The sequence below is a fragment of the Delphinapterus leucas genome, chromosome 12 (assembly GCF_059928025.1).
Source record: "Delphinapterus leucas isolate spDelLeu-1000000601 "Yukka" chromosome 12, BTC_Dleu_Yukka2, whole genome shotgun sequence".
Lineage (NCBI taxonomy): Eukaryota > Metazoa > Chordata > Mammalia > Artiodactyla > Monodontidae > Delphinapterus > Delphinapterus leucas.
The window spans coordinates 64,585,765-64,603,290 of record NC_143140.1 but is presented as its reverse complement, the minus strand read 5'-3'; the positions used below and the strand labels follow the sequence as shown (position 1 = coordinate 64,603,290).

At 40.4% G+C, this 17,526-nt stretch overlaps 1 protein-coding gene across 1 annotated transcript in view; it reads left to right on the top strand.

The window, feature by feature from the left end:
* Nucleotides 1-17,526, top strand: part of SAMD3 (sterile alpha motif domain containing 3) — a 44,179-nt gene that overhangs the window by 15,007 nt on the left and 11,646 nt on the right. The window contains exons 5-7 of the mRNA XM_022562830.2: nucleotides 3,701-3,886; nucleotides 4,141-4,225; nucleotides 9,464-9,631. Coding sequence (XP_022418538.2) covers nucleotides 3,701-3,886; nucleotides 4,141-4,225; nucleotides 9,464-9,631 — 439 coding nt within the window. The remainder of the gene's footprint in view (nucleotides 1-3,700; nucleotides 3,887-4,140; nucleotides 4,226-9,463; nucleotides 9,632-17,526) is intronic.

Here is a 17,526-nt window from a genome sequence, read left to right as displayed (position 1 = left end):
GTTTGCTCTTTAGTTGTTCTAGATCCTTGTTAAATGTTTCCTGTATTTTCTCCATTCTGTTTCCATGATTTTGGATCATCTTTATTATCATTACTCTGAATTCTTTTGCAGGTAGGTTGCCTATTTCGTCTTCATTTATTTGGTCTTGTAGGTTTTTACCTTGCTCCTTCATCTGTTACAAATTTTTTTGTCATTTCATTTTTTTTTTTTTTTGATGGGTGGTACTGTATTCCTTTCTTACTGCTTGTTTGGCCTGAGACGTCCAGCACTGGAGTTTGCAGGCAGTTGGATAGAGCCGGGTCTTGGTGCTGAGATGAGGACCTCCATGAGGCCTCACTCTGATATTCCCTGGGGTCTGAGTTTCTCTGTTAGTCCAGCAGTTTGGACTCGGAGCTCCCACCACAGGAGCTCGGGCCCAACCTCTGGCCTGGGAACCAAGATCCTGCAAGCTTCCTGGCATGGTTAAAAAAAAAAAAAAAGGAAGAACGAAAGAAAAAAAGGACCAGTGCAATATCAAAGAATAAAAATAAAATAAAATTAGAAAGATAAAAGATATATCAGGAAAAATAAAACTATAATTGAAACAACTGCAACAAGGTAAAATAAAACCACAACAGAAAAAAGGAAAAAAATAAAATAAAAAAGGTATGTGTGTGGGGGTGGGGAACAAGCCAAAAGGAGAGATCACTAACAAAGTAAAAAGAGTAAAATAAAATTAGAAAAATAAGAGATTTATTAGGAAAAATAAAAATATAAAAGTATCAACAACAATGAATCAACAAGGTAAAACAGAACCCCAGTCTAAAAGAAGAAAAAATAAAGAAAAAAATAAAACCTTGGCTATGGGTGGGGAATTTAAGCAGGGGGTGGGGTTTAAGGTGGGGCGGGACCTAGGCAGGTGGGGGGTGACCTTTGAGTGTGGGGCCAGGCCTCTGCTTAGGACCTGCTCAGAATGGGAGGGGAGAGGCAGTGCATGGAAAGGAGGGCCTCTGGAGTGTGGAGTTCCGAGTTTGGAGGTAGGGCCCTGGGTGAGGGTGTGTGGGTGGGGTTTAGACCCAACAGGCTCCCCGGAGCCTAAGTGGACAGGGAAAGCGCTGGCCCCATTCCTTTACCATTTCTTCACACGCCTCCCCCACAGTCTCCACCAGGGTCTCCCCTGTTGACCCTGGACCCCTAACCATGGGTGGGTCCCGCTGGGTGTTGGAACTCCTCCCCTCCCCCAGCCACCCCTCAGGGTGCCAGTCCTGGAGGTCCGGCCTTTAATTTTGCTCCCCCTTCCCTCCCTCCCATTCCCTTAGGACCCATGTGGCTGGAGGGAGTCTAGGTGGGCAGAGGATCAGGCTTGGGATCTTAGCAGGTTCCTGGGGGTCCAAGTGGGCAGGGGAAACCTGGCCATGCTCCCTTTTGATCCTCTGCCCTCCCAGTGGTTCCCGAATTTCCCCCTGCAGGCATGGGATCCCTTCCCCTCCCCCAGCTGCCCCTCAGGGGCACTAGTCCAATCCCGCCTCCACTTCTCCTCCTCCTGCACTCCCCCCACGCCCCACATCCTACCCGGACACTGGGGGTTCCTCCCATCCCTTTAGGTGTCTGTGGTCCCCCACTGGTGCCTGGTAGGTGCCCTAGTTGTGAGGAGAAACGAATTCCACGTCCTCCTAGTACGCCGTCTTGACTCCACTCAGTCAATGAGCTTTTTCATGAGAACCTCCACCTCATAATTTTTTTTAATTAGCACATACTGCAGTAATAATACTATTAATTATCATATGTGTCAGCTTAACCTTATTGTAAGTTTTATTTTATTACAAATATGAACTCTACATACATACTGTTTAGTGCAATAGACTCTGATTAGTTAGACCATGCTATACATAGTGCCTACCCTGATGTTGAAAAGACATACAGAAAAAATATATGGAACAAGAAGGTAAAAATTGCCTCCAGCCTTATTTTATAGCATTGGAATGTGGAAGTTGTCCATTGATGTGGTACTAAACAAGACATGGCAACCTCACAAGTCTAAAGGGGTCATGCAGCTAAATTAGCTTGAAACTCCTGAGGAAAAGGAGATAGATGTTGAAATCTGGTACTGAAACCAAGTTTAACACCTGCACAGTTGAGCACCTTTCAAAAATCTTGGGAAGGCACAAAATACAGCAAACAAAACTTGCCATTACGTTACACCCTCGGTTTAAGTAGATAAGGGAGAGATCATGGGAGAAAGAAATAATAGAATAGAATAGGAAAGGAAATAGGGATTGTAAAAGAGTTTTTGCCACCTAGTGCACCCCCAATAAATATTGGTTGAGTAAATGAATGAAATGAGAGAGGAACACTGGAAAATAATTTGGGCTGAGGCAAAAATTTCTTCTGGGAACAGCCTGTTGCTGTACTGAAGCCAGCGTTGAAATTATCGGTGTGCTCATTTAGCCAGGGCATATTTTCATCGCTGATGCAGTTATTGCCAAAGAGGGAAAAAAAGGAGAAAGAGCTTATCATGAAAAGAGAGGAGAGTTCTTTCTCCTCTTTTCTTTATTCCCCATGTTTCATTATACCTCTTGCATTCTTACAAAATATGACCTAAAATTCTAAAGGAAACCTGGCCTTTCAAAGCTCATCTGAATTTTATTTGGACTACTAAGGCTTCCACGCCTGTACCAGAAAATTAACCTGCTTAAGTTAACTTAGGAAATCTTTCTTTGTCTTCTGCTTGGTTTGCCTCTATTACTTCACTTCCATTCCAATCAGTCCTATTAGTGAAATGGATTAAAAGCTATCTATTGTCTCTGGTAACTTGCTTGGAAATTTTACTTTTTATACACTGGATCAATCACTAACTTTAAGGTTTTAAAGTGGTTCTGATATTTAATTTTATAAAAAACCTTATTGAGGTATAATTTTCATAACATAAAATTCACCCATTAAAGTATACAGCTCAGTTGATTTTAGCAGATTTATGCGGGTGTGCAGCCATTGTCACAATCCATTTTGGAATGCTTTCATCACCCTAAAAATTCCCTGGTGTCCTTTTTTCTCCTTTTTTCAGTCAATCTTCACTCCATTCCCAGCCCCAGGCAACCATGGATTGCAAAATGATCTGCTTTCTGTAGCTATCATTTTCTATAGCCTTTTGTAGCAACTTATTCTGAATGGATCAGAATATCTGATACTTATTTTAAATTTAGAGACCAAGTTTACCTTATTAAAATAGCCAAGAACAACTAAATTAAGTGACTCTTGTATTTCACTACAAACAGAAGCCAAACAAGTTAATTAGAAGAATTTTCTGAATCAGGTGCTAAGACTTTATTGTATGCCTCATTTGCTTTGCTGAATTGCAATTTACTCTTTTTTAGTTAGATACCTTGTTTAGTCTTGAGCTATGCATTACATATTAACTCTTCAAGATATATGGATCAATATTCTTTCCAACCTCAGACTTTATTCTATAGTCTATACTGTTATGACATTTTTCTCCAGGATGACAAGTATTCGTGTGTGTGCAAAGGGAAAGAAAACAGAGATACCCGATGAGGCCTCAAACATTTGCAGGTAGATGATTGGATGGAAGATGGATTGATGACTTCCATATATTTAGGTCTCAAGAAAGTGGTTTCTATCATAAGTTCTCAGGGTGTAGAGAATTAATAAGTTGCATATATTTGAAGCAGAATTTCACTCTGTGTGTGTTTTTATTTAACAGAAGGAATGTGAAACAGGTTCTAACAGGGAATAAAGCCTTACAATGGACTAAGTCCTATGTTTTACCAGAGTTTCCTCGTGATGTCAAATGCATGTTAGCAGAACAGAAGTGTCCTGATCACAGCATGAGGATACGGATTATTGAGTTTCTCCAGGCTGACATGACGAAGTATCTGGAAGGCTCGCTGTGAGTAATAACAGGGCAGACTTGCTGCTTCGGTAGAGGGTGTGTTTTCAGAGTAGACTTGAATTCCTTTGGAACCGATTCTCTTCAGATTTTGCATGACATATTGGTAGTAAGTCCAACGTTGCCCAATATTTGAATGTCTACATTGTCATATAGAACGATTTGAAGAAAAATGAATGTAATTTAGACTCATCTTAGGAGGAGGAACGTGGGCTTCTTAAACTGAAAAATATCCTCCCTGTCGCACCGAACAGGTACCCCACCACCCAGCAGTATAACGACGTGGTCAACGCCCTGCTGCAGGCCCACCCTTTCCTGGATGAGGACGGCTGTGGCTTTGTAAGTGACAATGTGGAGCCCTTCTGTTGCTCTCAACATTTCTTAAAATAAGAACCTTGTATTGTCCAGTAATCTCATGCCTCTTTCCCCTTTCCTCAGTCTTTCTGTCTGTTTATCTGGGTCTGTCTGTTTCTCTTTCTCTGTCAATTTCTCTGACTGTGTCTGGTCTCTCTCTGATTCTGTTCCTTTGGCCGTCTCTTCTGTCTCTTGCTGTCAGTCCCTGTTTTGTTCTAAGTTTTGGTCTTTCTTTCTGTCTCTCTCTATCCCCTCCAGCTCTGTTCTTTTTGATGACTTCTCTGTGTCTCTCTGTGTTCCTTTGTCTTCTTTAAAAAAAAAAAAACACACTTTATTTTTTAGAGCAGTTTTAGGTACACAGCAAAATTGAGTGAAAGGTACAGAGATTTCCCATCTCCCTCTGGACCCACACATGCCAGCCTCTCCCATTATCAACATCCCCAACCAGAGGGGTACATCTGTTACAGTAGATGAACCTATACTGACACATCGTTATTACCCAAAGTCTATAGGTTACGTTAAGTTTCACTTAACATAGTACATTCTATGCCATTAGACAAATGTGTCCATCATTATTGTATCATGTATATCTATACTATTTTCACTGCTCTAAAAATCCGCTGTGTGCCACCTGTTCATCCCTCCTCATCCTTCTTCATCTTCTTTCTCTCTCTATGTCATCATTGTTCTGTCTCTCTCTGAAAGCTGTTTGGAAGCTCATGTGTAAAGATGAGTCTCTAGGAAGGATCTTTAAGAGATGTGATGCGTGGAAAGAGAAGGCTGTGACTGCACCTACATCAGTGCTTTCATCAATAAAGTGGTTCTTGCCTTTGTTTAGACCCAGTGGAGAAGTGGTCTGCTTTTGAGGTCTTGACTTGCAGCCTCACCTGGCCCTCTCACATCTCTGCTGTTCTGACAAAAACAGATCCTGGAGGTGTTCTGGGGCAGCAGTTCTCAACTCGGGCGCACATCAGGATCCCCAGAGATTCTGGTTTAGTTGTTCTGGAGAAGAGACCCTGGCACCTTAAAGTTCCCCAGATGATTCCGATGTGCAGTCAGGGCTGGGAAACACTGCTCTAGAGGTTTCAATACAAGCTTTGTTCTCTGGGTCTGCAAGTCTCTTGGCTTTAAAAGCCTGGGATATCCATTGCCCAACAATGTGAGTATACTTAACTCTACTGAACTGTACACTTAAAAATAGTTAAGATGGTTAAAAAAATTGAGTGTATTGTGACACTGGAACTATATGATTTAAGGGACAATTGTGGGGAATTATAGCTTTGTGTACATAAGATTTGCTGTCTATTAGTCCTTATATCTCTATATGCTGTATGCGCATACATTGGTAGTCTTATCTAAATAAGATAGATGTCTTTTGCACCTTATTATAGCAAATATCTCTGAGAAAAATTTTTTGCTGTACTTTCTTGAAGACATAGTGTGTGTCTTCAAGATACACACTGTGTGTGTATGTGTGTGTGTGTGTGTGTGTGAGAGAGAGAGAGCGAGAGAGCATGCACACAGCAAGGAAGCATTTGGTCATTTTTAGGACTAACTTTATTCTCAACTTTTTTTAGTTGAAGTATAGTTGATTTATAATATTGTGTTAGTTTCAGATGTATAGCAAAGTGATTCAGTTATATTTATATGTATATATAGTTTTTACAGATTATTTTCCACCATAGGTTATTACAAGATACTGATATTCTCAACTTTTTATTTCAAAAGTTTTCAAATCTACACAGGAGTTGAAAGACTGCTGCAGTGAGCAGCCATATACCCTTTATGTAGCTCAAGGTTTCTTAGTCTGGGCAGCATTGCGTTTTGGGTGGATACTTCTTTGTGGTGTGGGCTGTCCTCTGCCTTGTAGGATACTTAGCAGCATCCCTGGCACTCACTAAGTGTGAATAGTACCCCTTCACCCAAACTGATGTAACAACCAACCATGTCTCCAAACATTGCCAAATGTATCCTGGGCGGGGGGCAAAATCTCCGATGATTGAAAATCACTGATCTAGATTCACTAGGTATTACCATTTTGCCACATTTACTTTTCCTTTCTCATACTTATTTGTTTGTTTTGACTGAGCATCTGAAAAAAAGCAAGTCACAGTTGCCACTCCTAAATACCCCAGCATATATCTTATAAGGATAAGGACAATCTCCTACCTAACCACAATACCATTTTTATACCAAAAGAATTAACAATAATTGCATAATATCATATACAATCCATATCCCTGTTTCTTCAATTATTGAACAAAGTTTTAAAATGGATTTTTGGCTATAACATCTAATCAAAGATTATGCATTCCATGTAGTTACTATGTCTCTTTAATTTCTTTTTGTCTCTAGGATAGTTTCCCTAACTTTTTTTTTGGACAAGCCTAGTCCAGTTGCCTTGTACGATGATTCACATTTTGGGTTTGTCTAAATATTTTCTAAAGATTATATTTGGCTTTACAATGTTAGGGGAAGATCTGCTGGTGATGTGTGGACTTTTCACATAGCCGTTCAGGAGGCCATAACTTCAGGGTTGTGTTTTATTTCAGAGTGATTGGAGGAGAGCTGTGTCTATGTAGCTCTTTCCACACCCCCTCTAGCTGGAAAAGCATGGAGAAGAAGGATGACTGTTCAATGACAAAAAGATTCTCTATTGTGGCATCTGTGTCAGGAATTCCCTGTGCCACGCAGGTAGCAGATGCTCAGGGCGCACCCCTTGATCGAGTGCTCATGTGGACCACTGCATTGACTGGCCCTTTTTTTGTCCCTATCCGATACTTACTAAGGAGAGAAGGGAGAGGCTGGAAAGAAGACATTGGCGATTTAAAACTGTCCTAGCAGTTGATTGCTGTGATACCTCCCAACAAATCCGCAGGTGTAGAAACCCTTAAGAGCTGTGGGAAACATGAGGGGGAAAAAATGTATTTGTACTAGTTCAGATTTCAGGGCTAAGAAAAACACAAGCCATCCATTATTTCTGTGCTGTTGTAAAACAGCAGCGGCAGTGTCCAGACCCACAAGCCTGTGGGAGGTGAGGAAGCATCTCTGACTCATACATACCCAGGCGCTTAATTGGGGCCGAAGCTGCCTTCCCAACCCCCAAGCCCCAGTACTCCTCACCAGGGCTGCCAAGGGTTTTATGAGCAGCACTTTAGTTTACAAATGTCTTCCATGCAGTAGCTCTTCATTTGAGTCTCCCCCTAACCCAGTGCAGTTGACAGGACTAATCTTCTTATTCCATTATAGTTAAAGAAACTAAGGCTGAGGGATTACTTGTTGAAGATTTCTTAGCTAATACGTACTGGAGCTAGTCCAGGATCCTGGGTCTTTCCAACTTAGGTCCCAGTGGTTTCTCAGGGGCAGGGAATAGCTCTTATTGAGACTTAAACCGAGGAACCGGGAATGACAAAATCTAAGTGCCAGACACTGGACTAACATGATCTCAGTGGCATTCCCATTTGCCTGAGCTCATAAGATATGCCCAAAGTCACCCAGTGACTTAACCCATCTAGTGGCCAAGAATAGGAGGCAAATATGGGCCTGTGTAGCTACAAATGGCCATTTCTTTCCCTGCACCCACTCTTGGGCCTATTCAAGTGCATGGCATTGCAGGGAAGATGAGGGCCTGAAAAGAAGCCTTGAGGCTCAGGTTTGGCCACTCCTCACACAGTGAAATACTTACCAAGCAAGTCCAAGACTCAGAGTCTTGCTTCTAGTCTGTTGCTCAGCACCTGGATCCATGTACTTCACAGAGGACAGACACAAGGCATCTAGTGTTTATAGTTTCCAAGATGCACCAAGCACTGTGCTGGGTTTGGTGAGCAAAGTAGACTCAAGACCTTCTTCATGTGCTCACAGCCTAGGAGAAGGGAAGAATGGAAGGAAGGAAGAAAGGAAGGGGAAATTTGAATAGAGGAAGAATGAAAAGAACAAAAAAGAAAAGAAACAAAATCATCACATAGATGAGGGTAAACTACCAGTGTGATAAGTGTTGACAAGGAAAGGTGAGCCTGAAAACCAAGGGAAGTGAACTGTTAGGGAGGCTGTAAGGGAGTGATGGCTGAGCTGAGATCTGGAAACAGAGCAAGCTTTACCTAGATACCAGCAGGGTAGGCGAGGAGAGGGACAGAGCTTTTCAGGCCAAAACCAAAGGCCCAGCAGAGGGAAAGAATGTTAGCAGTGTTGGTGTGTTGAGGAAGAAGCCCAGGTGTGTCCCCAAGTTGTTAAACATGTCTCTGGTCTTCCAAGCTGTCCACATGCCAGACAGATTCTCCCAGAGCACAGTCTGACCATCCACACTTCCCACTCAATGTGGCCTAAGAGGACTTCCTAACCCAGCTCTGCAGCCACTTTCTACAAAGCTTTAAAGGATACAGACATCTGGGCTCCTCTCAGACCTGCTGAAGCAGAATCTCTAGAGTCTGGGTAAGCAGCATCAGCATCGCCCCTCGGGAACTTGGAAGAAATGCAGATCCTCAGCCCTGCTCCTGACCTACTGAACTAGAGGCTCTGAGGGTAGGACCCAGCAACCTGTGTTTTAACAGATCCTCCAAGAATTGTGAGAACCATTGCTCTAGAAGAGAACATCTCTGTCCACAGAGAGGGGTTTGAAAGGATCTGGTTCCAGATTACCTTTGGGGTAACCATGCCCTTCAGGATGGGGCTGACTTCTCTCTTTTCTACATCGTCTACCCTTCCGCATCTTGAGCTCTCTGTTCCTGCCATGCACAGCTCTTGGCAGTTCCCCAAATGGCACCGTCTCTTCCTCTCCTCTGTCGCACAGGCTGCTCCATCTGATGATGCATTTAAAGAAAGCGTGTCGGTCCACACATGCATGAGCCAGTATCCGTTCTTTTCTAGAATCCAACAGGAAAGTGGAGTGCATTGTGGAGACACTAAAGTGGAAGGTATCCAATTTTAGGAATTAGGAAATCTAGACTCAAGAGCTAGTATATTTAGCTATATGACATTGTATATAACTACACACATACACACACACACATATATAGCTATGTACTATACAAAATATCAATATATGTATATATTTATAGTGTTATCACAAGATTATTGTGAGGATAAATAGAAGAACAGATATATTATTTCTATTACAGTGATGGGAAAATAATTTCAAGCCCAAAGGTGGTAGACAAAGATTTTGTTTATATAGGATTATTCCAATCTCTTTGAAGATTAACTGCCCTGTTTTATAATTTTACACAGTTTTTATGGAAACGAGCCCTCAAAGATCGTTTTAAATATGTTCGAAGACCCATAGAAGATGATGAACAAGTGATGAGAAATAAGTGTAAATTTGGACACCGAAGAGGCCAGACAAGGAAATCTCTCGCTGATATAAGATTTGATGAAATTAAAATTGTCCAGATAAAAGTAAGTTTGAATCTTTAATTGTTCTGACAATGTATTGGTTGGTTGATTGATTAAGGGATAATAAATACTAGCATTTAAAAGAATTAAAATATCCTTTTGAAAATTTGAGGTGTGGGTCAGAAACCAAAAAAAAAAAATCTGTTTTGTTTTTGTGAATGAGAATATTTCCAAAAGAGGACTTCCAAAAACGGAGCAGAGAGTGTTATTGAACATCGCAAGTTTATTCTTTCACAATCTTCAAAAAACCTGGAGAAACCCTAAAGTTCTGGATCTTTGAATAATTTCTTTTCCTCTCATCCTAAAATGTATCCTGTATTCTTGCTGTTCTTATTGCTACAGAAAGTGTTTTTGATACTCATATTGTAGGGGTCAAGTTGCTTCTGGTTTCAAGGTTTCAGGGTGGAAGCTAATCCACATGCATGGGTCCAAAACCCCATACTGTTCTCGCTGTGTACAGAGGCGGCCATGAGGAGCTACAGGCAAAGGGCCCCAGGCAGGGCCTGGAGATTCCTCCCTCTGCAGTGGGTTTGCTGTACATACTGTTCACGTGGGTCCTAATTATCTGAAATTCTATAAATATTCCTTATCTACCTCACAGCCCCCAAGTGTTCTCAGAAACAAAAATGTCCCCTGCTAATAAAGTAGATTGAGCTCCTTAGGAAGGATGTCCAAACTATCAAGTTATAGAAGCTAAATCTCATGTCCTCCCCAAAATCCATTTTCACATCAATCGAACATGAATATGTAAATATAATTTTTCACTACAGACACATTTATGTTAGTGAATGTACTTGGTGTAAATATTCTATTTTCTTCTTCAGCTGGTATAGTTATTTGATATTAATAGAGCAACCTGTCAGATCATCTCAATTTTATCATCACTACTTACAAGCACCAGGGGATGGGAATATTTTTTAACATATTTTGTAAACCGTTCATCCCAACATTAGAAGTAAGAAAAATTTTAGATGAAGGAGTATTTTGAAATACCTTATTGGGACATCCCTGGTGGTCCAGTGGCTAAGACTCCACACTGCAATGCAGGGGGCCCGGGTTCAATCCCTGGTCAAGGAACTAGATCCCACATGCCGCAGATAAGAGTTCGCATGCCGCAACTAAAAGATCCAAATAAATACATAAAAAGAAATACCTTATTATAGTTTTTTTATATAATTTTATATATAATTACAAAATCAAAGAGATTTTCAAATGACAGCCAGTTAAGATAATATAATTTTATGTCTGCTCTTTGATGAAAAGACAAGACAGATGAAAGTTACCTAAATTTAGTGTAATTTTATAGAAACTTCAACTGCAATATTCCAATTATAAACTAAAATCATGATAAGATAGAATTACGTTCATTTAAAAATATGTTTTATATTCTTAAGATAAAAAGCCACTTTGTAAAGGAACATAATTATATTGTGCATATTTTCAAAATATGTGATTTTCCATATACTACAAATGGAGTTCCTTTATAAATGAATTAAAATTTTACAAATTCAGTTTTCTTTCTTTCCCACCACATCCCACCAAAATTGATGCACGTCCCACCAAAATTCATTGGAATGGATGAATGGTAAAATCGGAAAAGTAGCACTTATCCCCAGCAAGGGTGAGCCCAGGGGGTCACAGGCCACCCTGAGGGACACAGGCTAAATGGCAGCTCCTCTCCTATGTTGACACGTCATCACTGACCCAGTTTGTACAATCATCTTTCCGTTCTTTCTCAAAACCACCTCAATTCTTCATGTAACTACACCTTTTGTTGTTCCTATCTTGGAGTCTCGCAGACGTGCCAGAATTCTAAATTAAATCCTACTAAGGCCCATGCAGGGGTCTTTGCTACAAAAAGAACAGGGATTGAATGTACCAGGGCCCAAGATGAGTTAAGTTGCAACAGAATTTAGTTTTGACCTTCCTGCCAACTGGGGCAAAAAGAGGTCCTTGTTCACATCTGAAGAGGCAACATTTTTCCTGCCAAGCAAATCTAATTCGTAAGGATTTACTTTCCTCCCTCTTCAAATGGAGCTACAAATTGCTGATTCTTTTAAACACTGTAGCATCCCTGTTTATGACCTCATGTTCTGTAAAGCCAAAAGCTTTACAGGATGGAGAAAATTTTACACTAGAATATTACATTACAGTGTGTTTCTGTGTTTTGTACCCTCCATGGTGATTAAGCAAATGGAAAAACACTAAGAAGAGTAGAGGGACAAATCCATTGAATATACCACTTATCTCATGGGATTTTAGACTTCAGATGAATTGCCTAAATTATTTTGGGCTTCATTTTGAATTTCTGATAGCTCCTTTTTAATGTCTTTGTGATTTCTGAAAATTAAAGGTAGTTGGATTAAGATACACTGTGACAACTTTCACGTCTTTTAAAATTTCTTGACTGGGCACAGCATTTCCATAATATAGGAAAAAAGTTATCTCCTGTGCTGTAGAGATGGAAAATATTGATGCAGGCAAGAAGCCAGGAGGCAGGCCGTTCCCTCAAAGGCAGGGAAGTGGGTTTGGCTAAACTGGAGGAAGGTTTTGGGAAGGAGTAAGGCAGAGGAAGAGATTTTTCATTTGTTTTGTTTCTGTTGTTTGTCCTTTGGTGGTTGGAAGGAATTTACCAAAGAACTGATGGTAGATGCCTCAGCGAAGGACAGTGTGTTTCTTAGTCCTGTCACGTGGGCTTCTGCAGATAACCAAGCAGCTGCAGAATTTGTGTGAGTTTGAGCCTAGGTCACAGATCTTTTGTCCCCAACCCTCCTCCTCCCTCAATCTCCAAGGTCAGCGTGGCACTGCTTAAACTGTGCTACAAAACCCAAAGCTTCAGCAGCATCAAAGCATCCACCCGTGAGTCTTAAAAATGCCTGGGTTCCTCATATTCTGCTCTTAAAAAAACTTATAACCATGGTATGCAGATGGCTATACTTGTCAGAATACCAGACTGTTTCCGGATCAGTCCTACAAAATACTGGTTTTAAGTGCAATGTTTAAAAATCTTTTGCCAACCTCACGGCCTCATGTCACTGCTGCTTGTAAATCATGCTGTCAAATGCAACATAAGTGACATTGCTTCTTATGCATCTGACTTTTAGCTTTAGGTCCAAGCAACTTGTAGCCCTGTGAATTGATAAATCTGTTTCCTTTGCTTAATTGCCTTTTATTATACTTCTTCTAGTATTTATAAATGGAGACATAATTAGATTCTCAAAACAGAATTAACTGAGTAATTTCTTTTTTTATTGAAGTATAGTTGATTTACAGTGTTTCAGGTGTACAGCAAAATGATTGTTATATATATATACACACATATATATATGTTCTTTTTCAGTTTCTTTTCCATTATAGTTTATTACAAGCTATTGAATATAGTTCCCTGTGCTATACAGTAGGTCCTTGTTTACCTATTTTATATATAGTAGTGTGTATTTGTTAAACTCCTAATTTATCCCTCCCCCACCCCCTTTCCCCTTTGGTAACCATAAGTTTGTTTTCTATATCTGTGAGTCTATTTCTGTCTTGTTAATAAGTTCATTCGTATCTTAACTGAGTAATTTCTTAAGTTGCTGAAAACATTGTCCTGTTTAAATGATGAAGACACACTGGTTTTAAAAGCTTACAGGAATTGTATGGAGCTGCATGCAGAGTAGTGGAATTAACTTTGTACTGTATTATTTTTGTTCAAAACCTCAGGTGTTAAAGTTGAGTGAATCAAACTCCTCACCTCATGGCACGTTACTGTCATTGTTCTGTGCCAGGCCTTTCTCTTGTTCTATTCGCTTTTTTTTTTTTTTTTTTTTTTTGTGGTACGCGGGCCTCTCACTGTCGTGGCCTCTCCCGTTGCGGAGCACAGGCTCCGGACGCGCAGGCTCAGCGGCCATGGCTCACGGGCCCAGCCGCTCCGCGGCATGTGGGATCCTCCCGGACCGGGGCACGAACCCGCGTCCCCTGCATCGTCAGGCGGACTCTCAACCACTGCGCCACCAGGGAAGCCCTATTCATTTCTTTTTGTGCTCGTTCTTCTCTGCCCTCTTCCCCACCTCTGCTCTTGAGCAATTCTTCTATTGTGTTTCATCTGTATCTTCTTGTTTGTAAGGTGTTCTAAAATGTGTACTATGATTTTGGGTTTATACATATTTGACCCAGTGAAAATGGTACTCTGTACCTCATTCGTGTTTCACTTTTTCACCGACACTCTTTAAGACTCATTCGTGTTACTATGTATATTTCTAGCCCATGATTGTAACGATTATTACAAGCCCTTGCCTCAAGCCCCTCAACGGATTGTACTGCAGAGAATGCCATTATACCTGTCTGGTTATGGACTCACCTGTGTGTTATTCCTTTGGCTTGTCCACCAAGAAGTGGAACTGATGGGGCAGAGGGCATGCATGTAGTTAGTCTGACCAATTACTTTCCAGAATGATTTTGTTAGTCTCACTCCCATAATACTGCATATCCTTGTCTTCCTGCCATTGCTTGGCACTAGCCAGCCTTGTGAGTTTTGCCAAGTCTAATAGGTATAAAGGGCAATCTGATTCTTGTGATTGCATTTCCCTTGATAACTAATGAGTCTGAGCATCTCTTCATGTGTTTGTTAGACTTTTGAGTTTCTTCTTTTAGAAAATTACCTCTTTAGATCCATTGCCCAGTTTTTAATGGGTTGGCATCTTTTTCTTGTTAATTTGTAGGAAGCAGTCCTTCCCATGCCCTAAGTCAGAGATATTCTCCTACTCTTTCTCTTATTAAGTTTATAGTTTGCATTTTCATGTTTAGATCTTTAAGTCATCTGGAGTCTGTCTTTGTATATGCTATTAAGTAAGGCTATCCATAGGGTGAGTTGTTCTTACAACAACAATTACTAAACAATCAATCCATCCTTTTTTGATTTGTTTATGGTGGTACTTTTATTGTATGTTAAGTTCCCCCAAAAGACTTGGGTGTGTTCTGGGCACTGTCCCTTATTCCACTGGTCTCTCAGTCTACTCTTATGCCATTGTCACATTACATTTGATTACTTAGTATCACTTAGCACTTAGTGTACAGACATTTCTGGGGTGGTTCACCCTCATTTTCTGGAATAAGGGGAAGGACAGGGGGTCCTTGTCTCAAGAACCAACCCTGGGACTCCTTTGTAGCACCTGCCTTCTCATAGGAGAACTAGAGCCTGGCCTAGGGGTGCTGAGCTCAGGTGGGAGGGTAGGACCAAAGGAAGGTTCCGAGCATCTGCCAGGGCAAGGAGCACCAGGATAAGCTCTGTCTTGCCCTTGTGGAAAGCCTGCTGTGGCAGGATGGAGATGGCCTGTGGAGGCATCCGGCTCCTGTCATCCTGACCCTGGGGTGGGGTGGGGATGGCAGCCGGTTGACATAGGGCCCTGGACCCTGATCTTCACACTCACCCAGCCTGATGCACATCATTTCTCAGAAATCTCTCCATCCAGAGGATTCCTTGGTGGTCCCTTTGGGCCTCTGCTAACTCCTAATTTATCCCTCCCCCCCCCATGCCCCATTTGAAACATCAGGATGCAAACATACTTTGAAATGCTTAAACTCATCTTCAATGCTTTTTGACTAATGTACGCATTTTCTTTTCTTAAGTTATTGAGGTTTCTTTCAGCCAGTAGAGGCTTCGACTTACTACCGTAAACTTTTCACTCTTGGGATATAAGCTGACTTTAATAATAGTCATTGCTTCTTTCAAGTTTTTCGGATAAAAACCTGGCTTGAATCTTTCATGTGTCCAGTCCTTCACATTTATGCCTGATCTTTTCATCCACTTTGAAAAGATTCTCCTCTGTCTTTATGGAGTAGATTAACTCTGACATGGGTATTTGGTGAACATTTATTTTGGTTTCTTGAAGCAGTACAGGAAGGACTTTGAATTTTCCACAGGGGCTTTTGCTTTTCTCTCTTTCTTTTTTTTTTTTTTTTTTCCCTAATTGCAATGAAGTTCTCTCAGTTTTTAATGTGATCTTGAAATGCACAGATTATTTTATCTTTATCAGTTAATGTAGTCTACATTTTGGTTTTTGTAAAGAGTTTTAAGTAAGTAATTTAATCCTCTCAATCAGTTTCTTCAAAATTCCTTTTGATATCATCTTCTTGGAGGTTTTCATTTCATGCATGATTTATTACATCCAGCTTCAAGTTCTTACAATCCATGTCTTCTCCAGGAATAGCAGTCACTCTAGTCTTCCAGTTCCTTGTTTACCATCTGTTTAGTGGCTCTATTCATTATTGAAAGTGACATATTAAAATCTCCAGCTACTATTATTACTGAATTTTCTCTTTCTCCCTTCCATTCTATCAGTTTTTGCCACATGATTTTGGGGATGCCGTTGCTAGGTGTATATAAGTTTATAATTGTTATATCTTCCTAATGGATTGGCCCTCTTCCCATTATAAAATATCTTCCTTTGTCTCTAGGAACAATTTTTGTCTTAAAATTTATTTTGTTGCATATTAGTATAGCTATTCTGTCTCTCGGTTACTGCTTACTGGTATATCTTTTCCCATCTTTTTACTTTCAATCTACTTATGTCTTTGAATCTAAAGTGTGTCTCTAGTAGACAGTATATATCTAGATCATTTTTTTAAAATCCATTTTGTCAGTTATCTAATGTGATTACTGGTAAGTTAGGATTTATGTCTGCTATTTGTTTTCTATATGTCATCTTTTTCTTGTTACTTTATTCCTTAATTACTGCCTTATTTTGTGTTAAGTAAATATTTTCTAGTGTATTAATTTAATTTCCCTATTGTTTCTTTTAGTAAATAAACATTCATAGTTATTTCCTTAGTGGTTGCCCTGGGGATTACAACTAACATCTTGATTTATAATAATCTAGTTTGGATTAATATCCATTTAATTATAACAGCATATAAAAACTTTGCCCCTGTATAACTACACTTGTCTTCCTTTTATACCCTGTATGCCCATCAACACAGAATTTATAACTCTTGCTTCATGCAATTGTTTTTAAAACAAGATGGGAGAAAGAAGGAGTTACAACCTGAAAATACATTGATACTGTCTTTTGTACTTACCTATGTAGTGACCTTTACCAGTGCTCAGTTTTTTTCTTGTGGATTTGAGTTACAGTCAATGTTCTTCCATTTTAGCTTGAAAGACCATCTTTAGCATTTCTGGTAGGGCAGATCTGTTAGTGATCAATCCTCTCACTTTTTATTTATCTGCGAATGTCTTAAATCTCTCCTTCGTATTTGAAGGATTTATTGCTAGACATAGAATTCATCTAGGGAATTGATTTCTGGTTTGAGAATTGGGTGTTCCAGTGTTCAGTTATTATGGTTTTGGCTATAGCTACCAGAAAACCCTGTCTGAAATTGGCTAAAACTATAAGGAGAGCTATGCTCTCATATGGTAAGAAACGCAGAGGTGGATATGATTGCTGCTCACCAATTTAATCAGCTCATCTTCTCCAGACAGTCAGCATGTTGGTACATCTCCACTCCCTTGAAGTGAGATGTGGCCATGAGACTGACTGATCAATGGAATGTGAGAAGAAATGTCAAGCGCATTGAAGATCCAGTATGCAGTGCCCCATCTTTCCCCTTTCTTTTGCAATGATGACTGATATTCTAGATGGTGGAGCCAGTTTCTTGGGTGAAGAGGATGAGAAGCTGGGCCCCGAGAGGGACGTTCACATGAGTGATAAACGTCTGTTGCTCTGACGTTTGGGGGTTGTTAGATAGAGCAGCAGCATCTTGCCTATCTTGAGTAATACCAGCGGCTCCAAGTACAGCACGTCAGGCTTTGGATCCACATCTCAGTGATTCTCCTGTTCCAGGGCAGGCTTGGTCAAGTGATGGAGTATTATGGACTTTTCTCTGAGTCTGAAACATGAAGAAAACACAATATTTTGCTC